The sequence below is a fragment of the Syzygium oleosum genome, unplaced genomic scaffold (assembly GCF_021117445.2).
Source record: "Syzygium oleosum isolate NSW1041296 unplaced genomic scaffold, Sole_v2.1 Sole_v2.16, whole genome shotgun sequence".
NCBI classification, from domain to species: domain Eukaryota; kingdom Viridiplantae; phylum Streptophyta; class Magnoliopsida; order Myrtales; family Myrtaceae; genus Syzygium; species Syzygium oleosum.
Genome location: NW_026607500.1, coordinates 7,085,409 through 7,106,590, shown reverse-complemented (window position 1 = coordinate 7,106,590; position 21,182 = coordinate 7,085,409). Strand labels below are relative to the sequence as shown.

General features: G+C 40.2%; 2 protein-coding genes and 1 pseudogene across 5 annotated transcripts; 1 reads left to right on the top strand and 2 right to left on the bottom strand.

Annotated features, from left to right (window-relative positions):
• Positions 1 to 1,515: 1,515 nt before the first annotated feature.
• Positions 1,516 to 2,400, bottom strand: LOC115684367 (probable CCR4-associated factor 1 homolog 7; annotated as a pseudogene).
• Positions 2,401 to 4,129: 1,729 nt separating this feature from the next.
• Positions 4,130 to 8,664, top strand: LOC115684366 (uncharacterized protein At2g39795, mitochondrial-like). 4 transcript variants are annotated; one of them, XM_056318911.1, is made up of 5 exons: positions 4,130 to 4,436; positions 5,200 to 5,537; positions 6,592 to 6,800; positions 7,643 to 7,746; positions 8,263 to 8,664. In XM_056318911.1, exons 1-3 carry the CDS (start codon positions 4,188 to 4,190, stop codon positions 6,749 to 6,751), a joined length of 747 nt encoding a protein of 248 aa, XP_056174886.1. In that variant the 5' UTR covers positions 4,130 to 4,187; the 3' UTR covers positions 6,752 to 6,800; positions 7,643 to 7,746; positions 8,263 to 8,664. The 4 variants fall into 4 exon arrangements, with proteins under 4 accessions (XP_056174886.1, XP_030464958.1, XP_056174887.1 ...); XM_030609098.2 differs by lacking the exon at positions 7,643 to 7,746 and having other exon boundaries at positions 6,592 to 6,809; XM_056318912.1 differs by lacking the exons at positions 7,643 to 7,746; positions 8,263 to 8,664 and adding an exon at positions 7,916 to 8,233 and having other exon boundaries at positions 6,592 to 6,809.
• A 2,373-nt stretch (positions 8,665 to 11,037) lies between these two features.
• On the bottom strand, positions 11,038 to 12,479 carry LOC115684364 (zinc finger protein 3-like). The gene has a single exon (XM_030609096.2). It carries the CDS (start codon positions 12,235 to 12,237, stop codon positions 11,281 to 11,283), a length of 957 nt encoding a protein of 318 aa, XP_030464956.1. The 5' UTR covers positions 12,238 to 12,479; the 3' UTR covers positions 11,038 to 11,280.
• Between the last annotated feature and the right edge of the window lie 8,703 nt (positions 12,480 to 21,182).

The following is a 21,182-nucleotide window of genomic DNA, read 5'->3' as shown; positions in this document are numbered from 1 at the left end:
ACCCCTAAAGCAGCATTCCTAAAATGCTCAAAGGGTCAAAAGACTTTGGAAATGTTCAACTTTAGCTCAAGTGTCTTTGGGATTGTGTAACCAAGTATCTCAACTTTGACACAAGGACTTTTGGACGTCCAGAAGACATTGAAAATGCTCCCCCAACCAAATGGACCTTGAGCTTTCGGAGTGGGCACTTCGTATGGCCTTAACTCATCATCTGTTGCTGTATTGTTTGCCCACTTCATTGTGCTCCATGTCAATCTGTTTCGTTATGAATGTAAATTTGCGAGAGAACTCGTGACTAAACAAATTCTGTTCACAAGTGAGCAAAGCAAGAAACTCAGAGAAACACAGAAGCAAACACCGGGAACTAGAAATAAAATGAATGGAGTGACTTTTCACAGTTCTCTTCTGGCTTGAAGATTGATGAACAACACGGGCAATACAAGGAAGGTGGAGGGAAGGGAACTAAGCCCTTTATCCTCGCGTAAAGGTTCATCCTTTAGGTCTTAATGGTGAGCTTCTCCTATCTCGAAATCCATTATCCTTGGCAGGTGGTTTGGCCTTTAAGCCTCGGTGATGAATTTCGTCAATCCCAATCTTGATCCTTGGCTAACGGCGCGTCATTTAGGCCTAAGTGGTGACCATAATCTATCCTTCATCTTTCATACATCATCCTTTATCACTCGAAACACATTTGCCCGCCACGCACACGCATCACAAAGGGAACCGTGACCCTCACACTCAAGTGGTCCTCAGACATTCATCAACCTCTCCCCATAAATCCTCTTTCAATTAGCGCTCTATCCATTCTCCACACCCAGCATATCAGCAAATAGATGAGATACACACTTAGTTTCAATGATAGGATTATTAACTCACCATTCAACATGCATCATCTCACATTCCATTAAAATGATGCTGGAAGGAAAACAAATAAGCCAGAAGACACTAGATGGAAAAACTCTGCCCGTCGATTCTAGCTATAGCACAGTTTTCCAGTGAAGTCTCCGGTAACACATCTGCAGCACCTCTGGCAGAAGTCAAGCGCGAGGAAGCGGAAGCCATAGACACTTTCAATTGACATTGTCATTCAAATAGACCAAGACAACGGTGCACAAAAATAAACAATTACGGAGCAAAACAAAAAGCATCTGATTCGCCACAACTCCCTTACATAATCAACTGAGCAAATACAATTGAAGTGAAACTAATATGATGCAAAGTAGACTCTAATTAGCCACTAATCAAAGATGCTTGCAATGATGCCCACTAAATGCTCCAAAGTTTGCAAAAGCGAATCTACACAACTGCAACGCTGTGAAGCTCCGCAAACAATGAAAATATCGGGTTTAAAGCGCATAACCGTACTTTCCTCATTTGATCGTAGTAACTAGAATGCGCTATTCAGCACACCTAATTAATAACTTGCCATCAAATCATTATGTATGGAAATCAAAATAAAGGATACCAGAATAATCGACCCAATGAATTTAAATGGAAGCTCAACAGCCAGAAATGATTAACTTAACACGTTCTTCATTAATGATTCATACTAACAGAACGATTCGCGCAGGTTTTTACAAAGAGAACTAGAACTCTCACACGCAAGTAGTCTACAGATGTTCGAGCCAAAACTTTCCCAAGCTACCTTCATTTAATCAGTACCCTGTCCATCCTTGAAACCAAGGCCGAACAATACACCGGCATGCTTTTCAGTGGAGCCATTGAAGAAGACATCCCTCAACTTCCGGAAAGCACAAGCTGCGAGCAAGCTGTCAGACCCGGCTTGATGGCATGCGCCAAACCTCTCGACCTCCAGCAATTCGGCAAGCCTATTCAGGTCGCCGTGAAGACTCTTGTGGAGCTTCATCAAATGCTTGATGTCGTACACCATGGGGAAAAACATCTTTATCAATTCGAAGAACCCCGCTCGCGTACCGGGCAAGCTCCGGCCAGTCAACAACTTAAGCAGGTAACCGAAATCGTACCCGCTATGAAAGGTCACGCATTTAACATCATCATTCAGAACAACCCCAGAGGACATCAGGAGCTCACCGAAGCGTCTCACCTCAACCCCCCTTCTCATTGTTCTTCTTGAAATCAATACCGCGCCGGCGCAGCAACTCGATCGAATAGCAAGCGAACTTGTCCTCGGTCACGTTGAACTCGCGGAAATTGAACTGCCAAATGCAGTACTTGTCCGTGCCGCAAGTGGGCAGGCTCCCCGTTCTCGTCCGAGAACGTGAGACCCAATTGGATCAACTTCAGCATATCCACGTTATTCTTCAAAGTCAGGTAGTTGTAATCGCTGATGTTCTTGAAATTCCCCACCGGGTGAGAAACAACTCCGGGGAACTCGGTATCCATCGCCACGTAATTGAACCTGTCCACGACCTCGCGGATCAATTAGAGGTGATCGGTTCCCGGTCCGGTCCGATTCCAAGGTGAAACCGGAAACCGGACCGAGAGAACCGGTTCCCAATTTTGGGAACCGCGGACCGGACCGGTTGGTTCTAGGACCGGGAACCGGACTGGACCGCTGGTCCAGTCCGGTTCCGATCCGGTCCAGTGGAACCGGTCACTTAGAATTTAGTTTTTTTTTTTTTGGTCAAACACTTAAGGTTTGGTTCACATTTTACTAATTTTTGTCAATGAATTTATGTCAATGAAGTTCACTTAGCGTTTAATTCACATTTTACTAATTTTTATCAATGAATTTATGATAATGAAGTTCACTTAGAGTTTAGTTCACGTTTTATTATTTTTTTAAAGAAAAAAATAACAAAAAAATATATTATATAGTCGGTCCGGTCCAGTCGGTCCGGTCCGGTCCTGTTCCCCCTTGGAATCGAGAACCGGACCGCCCGGAAACCGGTTCCGCTTTTAAGAATCGGGAACCGGACCGATAGTCCCGAGAACTGGACCAAACCTGTCGGTCCGGTCCGATCCCGGTTTGGGCGGTCCAACTTGCTCACCCCTAGTTACAATCGTTGTGCGTTTTCCTAAGGCAAATCAGGACCGCAAGATCTTTGCGCTCCTCGGCAGTTGCCCCATATGCGTCGCACGGAAGGCTATACTTATTTCATTCAATAATAACTAGCCAAATGCGGCGAAAAATTTATTAAAAGAAATAAATGTAGCGCGACGATAACATAATTAATCGAGCACAACTTAATACGGTCCTTTTGCGAAACAAAATCTTAATAATACAAGATAAACATAATCTTTGCAGGGACATGATGAGAGGGGGTGGCAAAATTATGATTTTAAACCAATAGCTGCCAGCTTCCCAAATTTGACCTACAAAAACTCGAGCAAGGAAAACCGACACCCCCTTGATTTACCTACAAATTCTGTTATTCTAGATGTGTTTGGGGAGAGTTTTGGAGAAAGCATTTTCCCATTGTCCTTTGACTCAAGGTGTATTTGCTCAAAACAAATAGCACTTGGATAATTGATTTTGGAACATTTTTTTTATGAAGTAATGAAGTTAAAAAAAAAATAAATGAAAGAAAAAAGGAAAGAGCAAAGCTACTGGATATCCGCAGAGCCTCGAACGAACTGAAGACACGCGCCGATGAGCCTCGCGCAAGCATCGACCAGGCGAGCTAACCAGAGGCGACTGTTGGCAAGTCTTGCACGATCCTTGGCAACTCTTGCATGACCCTTGATGACCTTCGGTGATCTTCGGTGCGTCTCGCATGACCCTTAGCGGCCCTCGAGACAATTCTTGCGACCATCCAAATCTCACCCCGAGATAGACCCACAATTGTTGATCCTCTGCGACACTCAACCCTCGCCGAGCGTCGATTTAAGGCCGACGACCTAGATCCGGAGCCATAGCGTCGAAGAGTGATGATGGATGGTGGACCTAGGGCAAGACGAGCATACGAAAAACATCAGCGAATGCAAAGTTGGGAAGGAAAAAACAATTCAATGACTACCCTCGAAGCAGCATTTCGAAAATGCTCAAAGTCATCTCCCAAATGGGCCTTGAGCTTCCGAAGTGGGCTTCTAGCATGGCCTTAACTCGTGCTAAAAAAAACTTCAATGGGCCGATCCGGCATGTAGCGGGCCCGGGTCGGCCCGCCCATCCCTTCATCCTCCCGCCCCGAATAATTCAGCAGTCGTCTCTCTCCTCGCGACTGCTGGCGGCGAGCAGCGTCAAGCTCGAAGAGCCTCGAGCGAAAATGGCGGCGTCTTCTTGCTCGCGCCTCGCGCGTCCGGCTCGTCGGAGATCACTCCTCACCCCTGAAACCCTCCCAAGCCTTCGCCGCCGGCAGCGACCTCCGTTGCCGGAGCAAACCGCAGCCTTCGCGCTCCTATCTCAAGGAAGACGGTACTCCGCCGAGAGCGTCGTCAAGTCGCCGTTCGACGCTCACGTTCTCAGGATCCTAGACAGCCGGATCGAGCTGGAGTCGGAGTACCCTGTATTTGAGGTGAACTGGGTTGCGTTCTTTCCTTCTCGTACGCCCGAGCTTCCGTTTGTTTCGTGCAGGAACGAGTGGAAAAGTGGGGAAAAAGAGGGGGCATTTTTCATGTGTGAAAATGAGTAGTGATGAGTGCGCGGGTCAGTGGGATTATCTCGTTCTTTTGTCTGTTTGAGGGAGGCCCGTTAATTTGTTCATTCTTGCAAAGTTAGCTTGGCGATTGGCAGTGTTGTGGCAGCTGGAATTCGTTGTCATTAGGAAGTTGAAATTCGTAACGCATGCTAATACTGGTACTGTCTTAGCTAAGAGGATGCTGGTGTATGTTTCTGATTCTTTCCGAGCTTGTTGACTGTGACATGAAGAACTCTGTCCATGTCCAGTGGAAAATGTTTTTCGTTTGAGTTTCGAAAGTGAATAAGTAATTCTGGACAAACTACACTAGCTCTCAGGAAAGTGAAAGGTACCATTAAGAGATTGAAATGGGTCAGATCGATCGAGTTTACTTGGAGGTTTATCTGGACGTAGTGACTATATAAAGATCAACCAACATGTTGTCTTGCCATGACTTTGTCATTGGGGGAACAAGGTAATTGCTAGCGACGATATTCGAATTACTTTGTTTAGAAGGTGGTGGCAGATAGTAACTTCCAGTATTCTAGTGCTGCTAAACAAGGACGTAGGATATACTCCGATATTGTCTTGCCATGATATTCCAAAAATTGCGACTTATGTTGTAACTTCTATTGTTTCTATTCTTTGGTGAATTTTATAGACTCCTACGAAGTTCGATTCCTATACTGTTCAAGATCAACCGGGTCAACGGTGGGTCACACTGAGGGGGAAATTTGGCGATGGAGAGGATATTAAAATTGAAGCAACGTCATTTGATGCGGCTGTACTTGTTCAAAAACCTGGTGAAGACAACTCTCGTCAAGATATGCGTCTGCATATAAGCTTACTGGTTGATGTATCTAAAGGGGATGGTCGTGGGATGCTGGAGTTTCTATGCTCAGCATGGCCAGACTCTTTGGAGATTCGGAATGTTTACCTATTTAGAAAGGAAATGCAGGAGAAGATGCATTCGTGGTCTTACATGGGACCTGATTCTAGGTATGTTATGGTACCAAACTTCAGAGGGTTAATTAAAAAAAAAAAGCACAAATTTTAGGTCGAGGGACAATTCTGGCTCGAACTTTTTTTTGTTCCATAAAAAAGCATCAACTTTAGATCGAAGGACAATTCTGGCCCGAACTTTTTTTTGTCCCATAAAAAAGCACCAACTTTAGGTCGAGGGATAATTCTGGCCCGAACTTTTTTTTGTTTCGTAAAAAAGCACAAACTTTCATTTAAATCCCAAATTTGGCCCCCCATTGATTTTCTGTCTGAAGTTACCCTTGTTTGGGAAAAAAAGTTATGGTGGTGAGCCTGGCGAATCTCTTCCATGGCGTCTGTCGACAAGTGGTGGTCTACAGCTTCAGATTACGACAAAACGACGAAGTTTGGCCAGAAAGATTCAATCTGGAGATATTTTTGACTTGCCGGTGAAGTGAAGGAGACGAACAGTTTCACCGTTATTCTTCAAGTTGTGGTTTAGAGAATAAAACAATGAATAATGCTTTAAATCCAGTCAGCAAGTCACGTGGATTTATTGCTAAGGTGGAATAGTCAAATTGGAAAATCAATGGTTTTAAGTCAATAAGGGCCAGATTTGGGATTTAAGTGAAAGTTGGTGCTTTTTTACGAGACAAAAAAAAGTTTGGGCCAGAATTGTCCCTCGACCTAAAGTTGGTGCTTTTTTACGGGACAAAAAAAAGTTCGGGCCATAATTGTCCATCGATCTAAAGTTGCTGTTTTTTTATGGAAAAAAAAAAAATTCGGGCCAGAATTGTCCCTCGACCTAAAGTTGGTGCTTTTTTTTTGAATTAACCCAAACTTCAGATGAGGTGAAATTTACTGATATAGATATTTTACTTCTATTTTGGAGGTTTATCGTTGTAGGCAAGATCTTTTCGCTTTATAAGCATCTTCTGTTTATGAACTTCATTCCAAGTTCCAGAGTGCTGTTCTTAGTTCTTTGCTGTCCACCTTGCAAATATAGCTGAGATATATCTTAAAGGAGATCAGCATCACCAATTGCATCCTCTGGGATTCATTTTCCATACAGGAAGTTGAATGCAAAGATACGAAATACTTTTCAGGAGTTCTTGGAGAGAAGGGGAGTAAACAACAAGATGTCTGCTTTCCTGCATGAATACATGAGGAACAAAGAACGGGTGGAGCATCTTAGGTGGTTGGAAAATGTGAAGTCATTGATTGAAAAGTAAAAGAGTATAAGGAGTGAGCCATTAAGGAAAGCCTCAGCTTGCATCTCTTCTCTTGGAGGTAACATGCCTGCTAACATCTGAATGATGGTTAACTCTGATTCCTACCTATATAGGTCTATCATTGTATGGTTGTAATTTCAACGTTGTTTTGATTAATTAAATAGAATGGAGCTGCTTGGCCACTGTGCCCCCCCATCTTCAAGTGTTCCAAGGGTGTTGTATGGTTTTGATATGGATATCAATCTAAGACCTACCTTCCATCAACTGTAGTGAGCGGCATGACTTCGAGTTTTCATATTTGAGTTGTTGAAGTTTTAATTTGTGTTTTGAGAGCTGGAGCTAGTCTAGTAGAGCTTTAAATCTGGTTGACTAGAAATTTGATCCTAGTTCCAGCGGTGTAAATCACACACGTTTGGTTAAGTTTAGAGAGATGAGCTCGGATGACATCAATAAATTCATAGCAAACTTCTTGCTTGTTTTCACGTTAATCAATAATTTAATGATTTTTTTATTAAAAATTTGTATTCTCAATTTTCTTCTTGGGCATTTGGGTATGTGCAGAGTACATGCTGTGCATGCCAAACATTATAGACCATGCACATATGGAAATGGTGGATGACTGCATGCATGTCTTAGAAACTGGAGTCTTTATGGTTAGCATGAAAAGGCTTTATAGTGGTTTTGACTTATGCTGCTTTCTTAAAGAGTCATGTTGGATGGCATTCTTAGAGCTTTTTAGATGTACTCGTTTCATATTTATGTCGTCATTGAGTGGGTATTGGCACGTTGTGCATCCATGTGCATATATGTGCTCACTTAGGAGTAAGTCTAAAATGTGTTTCCTGTGTGATAGTTGTATATACTTCTCTGCAATCATGCATATGTATGTACAACATGCGGATGATTACACACTTTTTAGGAGATTTTCAAGTAAACCGAATTTATTGACTTGGAAAAAGTTCAAGCCAGGCTGATGAAGTCAATTTCTAAATCAGGTTCAAATTTTTTGTTCTAGTTTGGTTTGGTTTTGACTTCAGCTCAGAATTTTGGGTTTCTTATATATTCATTTGAAGCAAATTTCATTGAAATGTTCTGCTCATAAAAGTATTATTTCTGGCCTGGTGTGGATAGGTGCTTCTTTGAAACCCCTGGTGGGGTCTGCAGTTTTCGTGGATGGTTGCTATATTTGAAGGATGACACGGTTTGGCCGTCCATTGAGGGACGATGCTGATAAATAGAAAAGATAAAAACTAGAACAGTTGACATTCCTGTTAATGGAGCAGTCATCTCTGACAAATTCTACTGGATCCACCTACTTCCATATCTGTTTTGCAAAAACTGTATTAAGCTCATCTGATGGTTTCAAAGCCGAGATATAATTTGATACTGACATGGATGATATTCCTCTGTCATACATTTGTTGTACAGGACTTTTTTTTCTTAAGGAGTTGTACGGAACTTGATATAATGTTGGCTGAGACTCTAATTTTTGTTTTCTCTATTGGCGGCAGATGACAATCTCAATCTGAAGAACGTATGGCAAAGTGGTATTAATTTTACGGTCACTACTATGGGGATGGCTTCTGCTGTCATGTCGAAATCCTCATCGTTTCCGTTGTACCTCTGTGAGTCGTGTTAGAGAGAAGAATGAAGGTATCTGCGAGTTGAACTTGTGAAGACATTATTCATGGCTTCATGTCCTCGTCCTATTTCAACAGAAGCTAGTGTTTTCAGACTGCAGGCGTGGTCAGTCAAAGAAATGCTCTGCCTTTGGCTTGTTATTGTAATCTTCTCTTTTCTGCTTTACTTACCAGTGATCTACAGCATTAGTTTGTGAGCACATTTCAGCATTGTCCAAAACGAATTCGGTACCTTTCCGAGAGGCTGGTAAATTTTGAGTCGCAATCTTGTCATGTTCTTGGTGTGTTTGTTTTAGCATTTCTTTCGGCATAACACGGTGAACCCTCCTGTGATAGAATAGCAACTCATCTATTTTCACAAGTTCACTGCTCGACTTGTAATATGGATAGCGTAACTACCATGCGCACACGGTATTCGGAAAAATTGCAAGAGATGGGTTCTACTGAAGTGAATGACACTCAAGTCAAGCAACTGACCTGTTTTCTGATCCGAGCGTAAAGAACCGGACACTGCTTTGAAATGAACTGTTTCTACATATTAGTAACAACAACATCGTATGACGTTCGATCTTTACTTTCGGTAGAAGATGATTTGCTTACTTTGTGGATCCGTATCTCCATACTCTCAACGGTAGAAAACCGATGACCCGGCATGCATACTTCAATGGGGCAAGTTCCCGTCAACCGCCGGTCGACCTCGCTTGACCGAATCCTTCGGAATTAGGCATGTGGAGAAGTCGCGAGAGAAATCAATGGGCGATGACGAGCGAAAACACCCCGACTCCCTCATTGGGTGCCGACGCAAGACCTAATTTGGTGGGGACCCGATTGGAAAAATGACTCAGCCCTCGCTCTTAGAATACGATTTACTCGAGACATAATGCAAAATGTGATGCAATGTGGACTGACCATCACGTTAGATTTAAGTTAAAACCGTATCTTTCCTAGATTCACATATCACTCGGTGAAAGCGACGCATCACACGCATAGCGCAAGAAGACAAAGCCTGAATAGCTTAAGATAATAGAGCAGGTCGCCATCTAAAAGTGCAGTCGAGGACAAAGCACTGGTCTCTTCTCTTGGAAGCCAATCTTTTTTGAGATTATCGAACTTTTTATTTAATTCTGATCACAGCTTGCAAATGCCGAGTGCTATCCTATGAATTTTGGACGCTTGGGTTGCTTGCTTTCCTATTTTATTGTCAATCATTGAGCTGCATGGTCAGTTTCTGTTAGAGCTGATCTCAGAATGAACAGAAGTTTTCCGGTAGCTTGTTCAAATCCTAGGTGATTTATATGGTTTTATATGGTGGTGAGGTATAATGGGTCATGGCCAAGATTTGGAGAGAAACCCATCAGTATATGGTCGATTGTGTTCATACGCTTGAATACGCAAGAGACGGTAATGTGCGTCATGAACTCGTGCTAATTTCGTCACTCGGACTACGACTCCTGATGCGAATTCTTCGGCCTTACGCAAGTGAATGGTCTTGGGATAGTGTCCGTGAATGTCGATGCATCTTTGGCATGGTTCGACGCGATGATACGGAACCATTTCGGGTATAATTTCGATTGCTTCTGAACCACTCATCGGCACAAGGTGGAGCCGAAACTTGGTATTCATGGAATCTACATCAATAGAACTCGATGACAGTGATTTTTCAATCATATTCAACTCAAAGAATTATCGGAAAATATGCTTAGAAAGGCTTTTGATCTACATGATAATCCGTGTGGAACAAATTAAAAGTTTAAGAATTTGATCGGAAAAAAAATGTGCAAATTCAACAAAAACTATATCGATTTCTCATATGAGAGTCCCTTTTCATTCCTTCCCCACTGAAAACATCATTCTTGGATTTGTTCTTTCTTCTTTCCATCTCTTTGTGTAGCACGCAGTGTCTAACTCATGTAGGGTGGAAAAGGTTGGAGATCGTAGGCCTCTCGTCAGACGTCAGCTCAGGTTCTAAGTGTCTAACTCATGTAGGGTGAACCTGAACTAGTTATCAATGACAATTGACAACGATTGTTAAATCTATGTGATTCACGTGAAACAATTAGGTTAAACCTAATTCAGAGACTACATAAGAGACCTCTTTCTAATTCAGAGACAATTGCGCTGTTAAAGCCATGAACCCTCGGTACTGTGGAGACCACAATCGTGGTGGCACTTCACCTTGGAAAGACACTGGTTGCGCTCTCCTAGTAGCGACATGTCGGGCTCGTGAAAGATCTTTACTACATGGACTAGAAAGTGAAATCTCTATCTTCTCAGCACAAGTCAAAACACTGAGATGTTATTTGTATGGATTAGATGCAAAAACCTCTGAGCTGGTTTGCACTACTGAAACCGGTGGCCGCTCTCATCAAAGTTGAACTTGTGACCAGTCCAATTTGACGGTTCAGATGAATATAGGGTGCATTAATTTGATCCATGCTAGAAAGTTTCTGAAAAAACTGACACCGATCATCATAACAATTCCATATTACCGGAGCACTCGAGAACGATGTTAAAAGTACAAAGCGGTTGAAGAATAGACTTTCTTCCTGGGCAATCTGAATCAGAAGCCAAGAAAGTCTTCACGAATTGCTAGCAAGAAGCGACAAAGTCTGCAGCTAGCTAGCTTTCATCAGGGCAATCTTCAACTCATTCTAAAAATCTCTCATGTTTTACAAATGCAGCCTTCAAAATCCAACTTGGTCAGATACATTCCAATTAGAATCGGAAAGACATCAATGCGTCGAAAGCTCCTAACTTTAGAGATATACATAAATCTCACGAGCATAACATATAAGCTAAAATTTCCCCAGAAAGCGAAAAAGATAAAAAGCAAGAAAATTTTCTACAAGAAGAGAATTCCAAAAACAAACATGATGCTAGAAATGATATCTAATTCCAGAGCTTGAGTGATAAGTCAAGCGTCTGCAGCTCCTCCTGATTAGCTTTCAACCGGGCACCAGTTGTCGCCCCCCAGCAACTGCTGCTACCGATTTCGTTTCCCAAAATACCCATCGAAGGCGTGATACTATCGAATCTACCAACACTAACTCTTGGAGAAGAATAAGATGATGATCCTCCTGTTGCATTTGCTTGGTCATGACTACTCTCCATGGACAGCAACCTTCCCACTGCTGGCTGTTGACCCAATATTGGAGGCCTATTCCAAACATGGTGCCCATACACACCATTCCCAATAGGACTGGCACTAAAGGAAGGTGCATGAGAAGGCTTGTGGATGATGGAATGCGCCTGAATTCCAAGAGATCGGTTGCTATAGGCGCTGCCTCCGTGAAGAGGAAGAGAAGACATGCTCGAGTAATGGTGGTGGTGATGGTGCTGGTCCATGTAAAAAGGGTTTCCCAGGACATGTAAGCCCGTCGCACCTAGCCTTTGTCCTCTTTTCGCGAGAGTGCGCTCTCTCTTGTGCGCGTTTTGGTGTCCTCCGAGTGCTTGTGAGCTGTAGAACTTTCTCTGGCAGTAGTTGCACGAGAAGACCTTAGGCTCCGCTTCAGAAGGAGCTTCAGCAGCTTCCTCCGGCGATGTCTCAGGCCGGCCCATGTCCAAGAAGTGGATGAGGTTCGGTTCTGGGCAGAACCCGCGATCGGAGTCGCCGCACGAAAGGTTTAGGTCAAGTGGCCTAGTAGGTTTAGTTGATGGTTGACCTTGATCTTGATATGTCCTCTCTTCTTCTTCTTCCTCCTCTTCTTCTTCAACATAGATGAGCTCTTGCTTGTTTTCTTTGGAGTTTTGGAGGGGAGTGTGCGGGCACGGAGGAGGCTCAGGCACCGATACGACGGTGGAGGACTCGGATGGACATGGTGGATCTTTAGCATGCGGTGCTTCCATGGGAGGATACGAAGAAGGAGATTGAAGGGCTTAATCTCTGCGGATGGATTATGAAATTATTGAAGATGGGTGGGAATAAGATTAAAGAGAGTACTGTTGTTCGCTAGTAATTGGCTCTTCTATATATGGAAGGGTAAAATGTAGTACGGAGTTCATATATAGTAAAGTTAAGAAAAGAAGAATCAGTGAATAAACTAATAGAGAGAGCGATAGAGAGAGAGAGAGGGTGATTTGGATTTGAATGACTTCTATTCTTCTGTACTCGTCGATGAAACTACAACAAATTAGACATAGTCGCTTTTCCAGAATGCTAAAGTTTCGAATACTAATTTCTCATGAGAGTAATTCTAGTTAAATTATCATCGATTGGCAGCAAATTAACATGCTAAATGACGAGATGAATTCTTATTAATCGCTAAATATGACCCACTGATTTACACTCTCTTCTCGACGTTCCATGGAACATAAAATCGAGGACCAGCGAGCCTATCACGCGCAACAAACAAAAGAGGTTCATCAATCATGTGGGAGACAGGGCTGACCTTGGGGAGAAATGGCAAACTGAAACAGCTTTTCCATTTGTACTTGAAGGTCCATCCATGAGCCCCCATGGCCATGGGGCAAAGCAACGCAGTGCCCCATTTTGATTTTTGTTGCTTCTCTCTGCTCCTTCGGTGGGGGCATCACATGCGCCTCTTTTGATCCATCTGGGGCCAAACCCTAAAGGTAAAAAATTCAATTAATGTTTTCAATAGGATTAAAGAAATGAAATTTCAGCAAATTCATTAATATTTTGCCAGTTACTAATGATGTGGTTCTAGCTGTGGAATTGTTTGATAGTAGGTTCTTCATTAATCTTTGCTAATATAGATTGTGATGTCAATTCTTTTAGCATCCGTCTAGCAATATTTTGGTGATTTTCGGCAATCTATAACTTGGAATTCCTGAAATCGGAGGTTGTACGAAAAAATCAATTAAAAATCCTATACGATTCGCGAAGTCGAGGAAATAGAGGAAAACTAGGGATGAACGTGGAAAATGGAGTAGATTTCGAAATTTTTGTGAAGAAGAGGGGAGGAACATTGAAAATTTTCTTGTTTTTCCTCCCTTCCATTTAGATTTTAATAATCCCTTGATCAGTTGAACGTAATCCCACCAATTAGAAAGTCAAAAGAATAAGTTCAAATTTTTCTTTTCAATTATTTTCAACTTAATAATTTTCTTTTGGTGGGAGAACTTGGTGCTCCGATATTATACTAGAAAGTCAAATGAATAAGTTCAATTGTTCTTTTGTGGATACCATAAAAATTGTCCTCCAACCATATATTTGATTGGCGAAATAAAAACATAAATATTACTAATTTTCAATTATAGTTGAAAATAATCCCACCAATCAGAACCACTTTTCAATTAGAGATGGAGAAAAATATACGTTAACTCTTCTTTTAATCTCATATTCGCATTGCCTGCCTCACTTTTCAAAGGGTATCAAACCATCTTGCATTGAGTAGTTAAATGCACGTAAAATCATCTTTCCCCAATCAAATTAACGAATATTCTGCGGAAAAAACTCATGAAAGTGGGCATCTCAATTGATGCATGCTCTTAGGTAGGTGATGTCAAATAACTTTATGTGGGATTTTAACAAAAAAAGATATACCACTTCGATCCACCCTAGTAAATCGAGACATGTAGCTTGATAAGTGGTCAATGTGACTAAGGATTGCAAATTTTTATATACTCCCCATTACAATGTCAGCACAATCCAACTGATCAACATCAAGCCAAGCAAATCACATTCATCAACTTTAGCAACTTGGAGCAACTACCCAAGCAATTCAAATTGCGTGGCATCGGTCATGTCACATCATATTCACATGCATTTATTGTCTCATTTAGCTAAATAAAGCGGTGTGAAACGCAGGCAAACTATAGGTTAATCACGGAAAAATATGTATTCAATTTAAGGCCGCAGAACTGTTCTCACACCGCAGCGTATTGGGCAAACTGTCACCTCTACCCTAGCACGATGTGAATGGGGGGCCCAAGAACCGGTAATACATGTAAGTTCAAGCTCGTCTTTTACAAATTAACCAAGGTTCTATGGAATCGAAGATGGATAAAAAAATGAATCGAATATCTTAGTTTTGACACACTCATCCTGATTTTACATGGATTTATTCTCATGTAAATCTAACTGAGATGCCAAGGTAAAGCCAAAATCCATAGCCTAGCCCCTACGCGATCCTCATGGTAACAACGGACGTGGAAGGGCCCAATAAAGCGAATTTACAAATGTGTACGGTCATGCTTTATTTATTGTAAAGATTGTTACTTCTCTGAAGGATGAATGTAGAATACCACATGTTTCATCCCAAACAGGACAGCCTCGATAGTTCCCAAACGTGTTCAACTTTGTAGTATCAAAAGTTACACCTAATCTACTAGCCTATGCATCTTTATATGAACAAGATATTATATTGGGTGACATTCAAAAAAAATTCTTTAAGACGCCGGTTATGTGACTGACACAACCGTTTAAAATTTTAAGAATTTTCTTATCTTTATTTTGGAAAAAGGATATCATGACAGACGTCGTACCTTTTATTAAAGATCGCTTGTAACATGTCGTCTAGGCTGAACAATGACATAAGAGCCAGGTTTTGCTCCTTATTCGTCAATTTTGCATTTTCATTATAAGTTCAATTTACATGTTAGAAAGGATGTCAAAGTATTCTGTACCATCGTGATTTCCTTCCATCACGGAACATCTGAGATATCTATGGACACCACGAGCAAGGGAAGGTGTGCCAAAACTTGAGATATGAACGCATCCCAAGACATATTGGGTAGGTATAGGGGCATGACTCTTCGACAAAGAACATTTGAACATGCTAAGACAGATTCCAAACACTACTTTAGGGTTCTCCACCGTAGGTAGGTTTGTCTTGTCATGTTGACTGCTTTTCTTCTTTTCTCGGCCATCTGATTAATTCCTTGACGACACTACTCATTTAATTGGGTCATACTTTAAAACACTATACTAAAAATCTTTAAGTCCCACAAAATATGAAAACGTTTCATAGTTTTTTTTTTCTTTTCGAGGGCGGAGAAAGAGAGAATAATCGAATTAAGAACATCCATCTTTGTTGAATGATAAGACCCTAGAAAATTTAAAGAATAGAGATTCTAGATTAACAGCATATGGTGATCACATCATCTCTAGCTGGCAAGCGAAAAAAAGAAAAGAAAGATAATATGTTTTGGGAAATTAAGTAACATGTAACGTGACAGGAATCTATATAGAAAGCTGTCTTATCTTGAGCTTCCCATCTTTTCATAATGACTTTCTCCCTATAATTAGATGACAGTCTTTTCAGTGTTATGTGTAACTAACCCTCAAGGCTTTGACGAAACTATAGGATATATAGATGTAAGCTTAGGCATTCATGCAATCCAAGCCATAGGGACAGGTAGGTGAACTAAGATTGATGTTGTGGTTCATAAATGAATCATATGAACCAAAGCTAACCGTAAATTTTTGTGAGAATACTTTCAACTGTTATAAAAGTTTAGGTTATTATATGAATGCGTGGTTTAATGTTTAAATATTTTAACTTCCTCTTCATGCGTATGCATGCAAGACTTTGGCATAAGATGATTAAGTGTGGATCTACAGAGAAGATGAATAAGAGGATAGAAATTTTTAATTCAGCACTTCCCGTACTGATATTGTGTAAAATTTTGTGGGATCAGTTCCAACTATTTTGATACCATGTAAAATATTGTGGGCTTGCTGCTAATTGTTCTAAAAATTTAAACTATTAGATGGATGCCTGATTTAATATTTAAATATTCTAACACTTTCCATCGATAATTAAATATTTTAGCACTCTTCCTCACGTATAGGCAGGACTTTGCCGAAGATTAAATGTGGAAATATGTAGTAAGGGGGACAAATGAGAGGCTTGGGAAACTTTGAACTTAGTTAGTACCTCCTACTTTATTGCCATGTAAACTGTTGTGGAACAACTATTTTAAAAATTTAAATTATTAAATGAAGACGTGGTTTAATATCTATATATTTTAACAATAGGAACTAACCAACATATAAAATATTCATTGTGATATAGAATTATAATGACATGTGAATTTCTCGTCTAGTTCTAGCAACACTTGTTGTAGTATATGTGAAGCATGTAAATTATATTGGATAACCACCATGAAACTAACAGTTTAATTAAACACCATGTAGTGACCAAAAAAAATTTAAACACCATACATTAGTTAGTAACGTAATATCGTTCTTAAATTGAGCTAGATAAACTTTAGCAAGAGAAGGCACATCACACATACATTGTTACAATAAAAAAAAAATTAAAGGCCTCTTCAAGTATTTTTAATTGATAATCAACTTCAAATGAATGCGATTGTGGAAGGTCATTCAAACCTAACTAGACCAATGATGAATAGTCGCGAGTCCATTGACTTTATAGTCACAACTGTTGTCATAGTCAACGAGGTCGAAACTTCCAGGAACATAGCAACTCTTTGTTCAAAATGTACTGATGATGATATATTATAGATAATCTCTTTATTCTTTGTATGGTGAGGATATGTATCATTCAGGAGGTGCTTATTGCTATGTCTCTGCTGGCTTGAGTTGTACAACTTTTTCTCTTCTTCTCTCTATGTTTTGGTTTGGTCTTAAGTTGTATCATTGGTCAACACATGTCTGGGTGTCCACCAATAAATGGGAATGAAATCCCTCGTGATCAAGAAATTGCCATCTTTTGCATAATCCCAAGATGCATTGAGGTTTCTAGGAAACCTCGTGTTGCCATATTAAGGGCAAATAAGGTTAATTAAAAACCCCAATTGTGTTATCTCCATATTTTTTGTCGTATTTGACACGAATTGGTGGGGGGGACGATGACAAATGGCCGACAAAGAAATTGGGAAGCTGATGTGGAGTCCCCTCATTCAATGATAATGCTGCCCTTCACTGTTTTATTAGTTTAACATGATCAAATCTCTAAAGTTGCTCCGCTTAGATCAGAGTATAATCTAACTTTGTCCTTTTAAAATGTCATTTCTTTTTGTATGGGGTTTGTGTTCTTGTATGCGTCCACAGCCAGTTCCTTGGGAGTTAGATGAAATGATAATGTGACTGATAAAAAAGAAGCTTTCATAAGCTGTATCCAATCAATAACTTGTACATATGCACTAATTTAAATTTTTTGAAAAATTCTACTTCTTTTTTTTTTTTCGCTAACGAATTTACGCTATACCGTACGTGCCGCCTAGTTCTTTTGCACCAGCAGTGAACCCGAAAATAAATGTCAATTTTTTTAGACCCTTTTCATCCAAACCCTAATACCACATGAGAAAAAAATAATGAGATGAAGAGGAGGTTTGAGTGGGGGGTTTTGACATGATTCTCTTCATTTTTCTGCATAAAAAAATAGACATGATATTCTCTATCTTTTTTAATTGGCGGATGCTGAAAAAGAACAAATTCATATGATTCGCTGAGTAATTTTACATGTCTAATCAAAATGAACAACCAAATCTCTTTATGAGATCTCTTTGTCCGGGCAAGCATATCCTGCTTTGGATCATCCAACCAAGAGGAAGCCCCACAGGGTTCCAATCCCCCCCTCCCTTCCCCACCCAAAATATCTTTAAACTATAATATTATCAACTTATCAATGTGAAATGACTTTATTCTTCTTCTTCTCCTTTCCCACCCTCGACCAGCTCATGACGCATGAAGTGTATGTAAGTTTCTCAGCAAATCCATACATAGGATTCATGATTGCCTCTCAAATGTTCCTATAATGATATTTTGCTTTTATTTTTGGGATAATGATTTCGGACTCCAATCGTGAAAAAGGGTTTTATTCGACGAGTATCGTCGGATCATTGGTGAAACTAGAGCACTTTAATCTTGTTAATGGGTAAAAAAAACAGAACATTAAGTAATATATCGTGAGAAAAGTGTATGTGAGTCTCTCAACAAATCCATACATAGGATTCATGGTTGCCTCTCAAATGTTCCTATAAAGATTTTCTGCTTTTTATTTTTGGGATAACGATTCCGGACTTCACTTGTGAAAAAGGGTTTTATTCAACGAGTTTCATTGGATCGCTGGTGAAACTAGGGCGCTTTAATTTTTTTAATGAGTAAAGAAAAGAACGTTAAGCTATTTATTGTTTTAAAAGTTAAATTCACAATCCTCAAATTTGACAATTTTTTAATATTTTGATCCTTAACTGTCACTTATTTTGCAATTTAGCCCGTATTTTACGCTGAAAATTGCTCGATGTTCTTGTACTTAAGATGTGACTCACAATTTAAATGAAAGTTACAACTAGGATACTAAAGCCAGAAAAAATTAATATCATGAGTTTTGAGCATGATCAAGCTAAATGACTATGTAAGTATATAGTCTACTCAGGTAATCCGAAAATGAACTACAAGGGACGATATTTACATAATAATAAAAATTTAGGGACTAAACGATTTCAATTTCAACTAGGAACTTTGCTGGATTTAAATACTCGGGAAGGGTGGTTTATAAAATATTGCAATTTTTTTTCTAGTAATTTGGGCTTGTTAAGTTCCATATATCACGTCCAATTTGTCTTTTAAAAGTTTCGGCGGGGTCAAAATTAAATTAATAATATGATTTGAGAAAAAAGAGAGCATGTATTAGTGGAAACTTTTTATAATTGAGTTGGTGCACTTGTCCCCGATAAACGTAACGAGGCATAGCCCCCTACTTAGCTTGATGACAAGCGTGCTAAATAACAACTTTATTTCTTGTAATCATTAATTTTCGCAATTTTACTCCAACCCATACGAATATTTTTATTATTCGCAACTAGCTTTTCTCTGACTAAGTTAAATAACATATTTTTTCTTGCCAAAAAATCGTACACCAACAAATCTAGATAAGTCCATTAACATTAAATTAAATCTAATCAAGGAAAGGAAGTGATATTAAAGTAAGCCCAAGTGGGTGGAAGGCCTAGGGTTTATGGGTCAAAATGCACATCCCACTATAAAATATAGAGGGTGTAGAAAACGATCAAGTTGGGGGCACCTGGCCTGTCTTTCTTTCAAATTTCTTGTTTGTTTTTCTTATTTTTCTTTCTCCTAGTTCTCGGGTCAATTGATTGGCTTTGGAGGATCCAATCAGCATGCAACAAGATTGCTAGTTAAATAATAAATAGATTTGGTCAGACCACCACTTTTGTCGTGACTCCTAAGCTTATCCTTTCGTTTATGACACCTCAAATACGTAAGTCGTGAAACTTCCTCGATTGGCATTAGTGGGAAAGTCTGCTAGTGCTCCTCATTCTTCTTTTTTTCCGATTTGGCAAGTCGAGTGGTGTTTTGGATCAAGGTTCGTGCACCTGAATTTGGTCCACCTCCTCGGACGATCTTAAGGGCACGTTCCCACATCGGTCTGGTGTATTCAGGAGTTTGCTCCTGAAGTGTTCCCAACAAATCTCGAACCAAAAATACCATGAGAAGAGGAGCAAACTCCCTTACCATTGAAGCCAATAGTTTATTAGTTTCTAGCGCCTCGTTAAAAGCTCGTAAATTCTTAAGAAAATCCTAATAAATCATCCTATGGTATGAGAAGTGGTGACAGGTGCAAATGGCATCCACCGAACTTGGGCCCATTATTACCAGATAGTCGATATATATAGCGAGTTCCAACAACCCACCATTCACAATGTTGGACGAAATGTAGCCTGCTTCATTATTCAGTCCAACCACATACAATGTGTTTTGGCTAATGTCCAGCCCTTGCATAATTACCGATTGGCAACAATTCTACGATTTTGGACTTGAAGAAAACGCACAATCAGGCTCGACGGGGTGACAATAGAGTGGTTAATAGATGTGGATTTCGACACTCTCGCACGTCGTCTTGTGTGAACTCAATTGATGCGTCATGAGAGGCGACTCGTACACCTAAACGATCTTATTGAGCCTCGACCTGTTTGGATTTGAATTCCCTTCTACTTAGAGGGAAACGAAAAGCAGATAAAGAAAATCATAGAGGATTTCATTGTAGAGAAGTCTCGCCAGGGATGTGTCTTTGCTGCAAGAGTTATTATTTTTTGTGTTTTTTGGTAAGAATTTGCTGCAAGAGTTCCTGTGGTGCTTTATTCAGGTGCTGCAATATTAGATGAGTAGTTCCAAGTAATCTAAGGGAAAATTATCAAAGAAGTCATAAACTTATTGTATTTTTGCCAATTCAGTTGTAAACCTTTCAATTTGGCTAATTTAGTCATAAACATTTTGATAATTTGCTAATATAGACTTTACGACAAATTTCGGCTAGAAATCGTTGATGTGGATGCCGTCCATCCTACATGGCACGATCGGCAAAATTTGCAAATTTTTAATAATTTTTTTGAATTATTTATTATTTTTCTTTTTGTCATTGTGGCCGGCAAGGGTTGATCTGGGCAAGGCAGCCGACGAGCCCGCAATGACCTCACGTAGGGCCTTTGTGGTTGGTGAGAGCCTTCGCGTCCTTGCCCACAGTTGGCAAGGCCATGGAGGCCTTAGGTGAGGCCATCATGGCCTCGCCGGTTGCCTTGTCCAGATTTGGCGAGGGCCTTTGCGCCCTTGCCCGCATTCGGTGAGGCTCAACAACCATAATGAAAAAAGAAGAAAAGAAAAATAAAGAAAAAATAAAAGAAAAGAAAATCTAAAATTTAATAAAAAAATTTGTAAAAATTGTTCATCTCAGTATCGGCTGTCCTACATGGCACTTCCGACCAAATTGACTAGAAGGACTACATTGGCAAATTGTCGAAATGATCGGAACTAAATCTTCTATATTTAAAATTTTAGGACTGAAATGGCACAAGTGCAACAATTTTAAGATTTTTTTGGTAATTTTCCCAGTAATCTAAGT

Excerpts from the sequence above, each read along its gene's own strand:
- LOC115684366 (XM_056318911.1), top strand. The coding sequence starts at position 4,188 with ATGGCGGCGTCTTCTTGCTCGCGCCTCGCGCGTCCGGCTCGTCGGAGA. Across the intron at positions 4,437-5,199 it reads CGGAGTACCCTGTATTTGAG|ACTCCTACGAAGTTCGATTC; the intron begins GTGAACTGGGTT and ends TGAATTTTATAG. Across the intron at positions 5,538-6,591 it reads TACATGGGACCTGATTCTAG|GAAGTTGAATGCAAAGATAC; the intron begins GTATGTTATGGT and ends TTTTCCATACAG.
- LOC115684364 (XM_030609096.2), bottom strand. The coding sequence starts at position 12,237 with ATGGAAGCACCGCATGCTAAAGATCCACCATGTCCATCCGAGTCCTCC.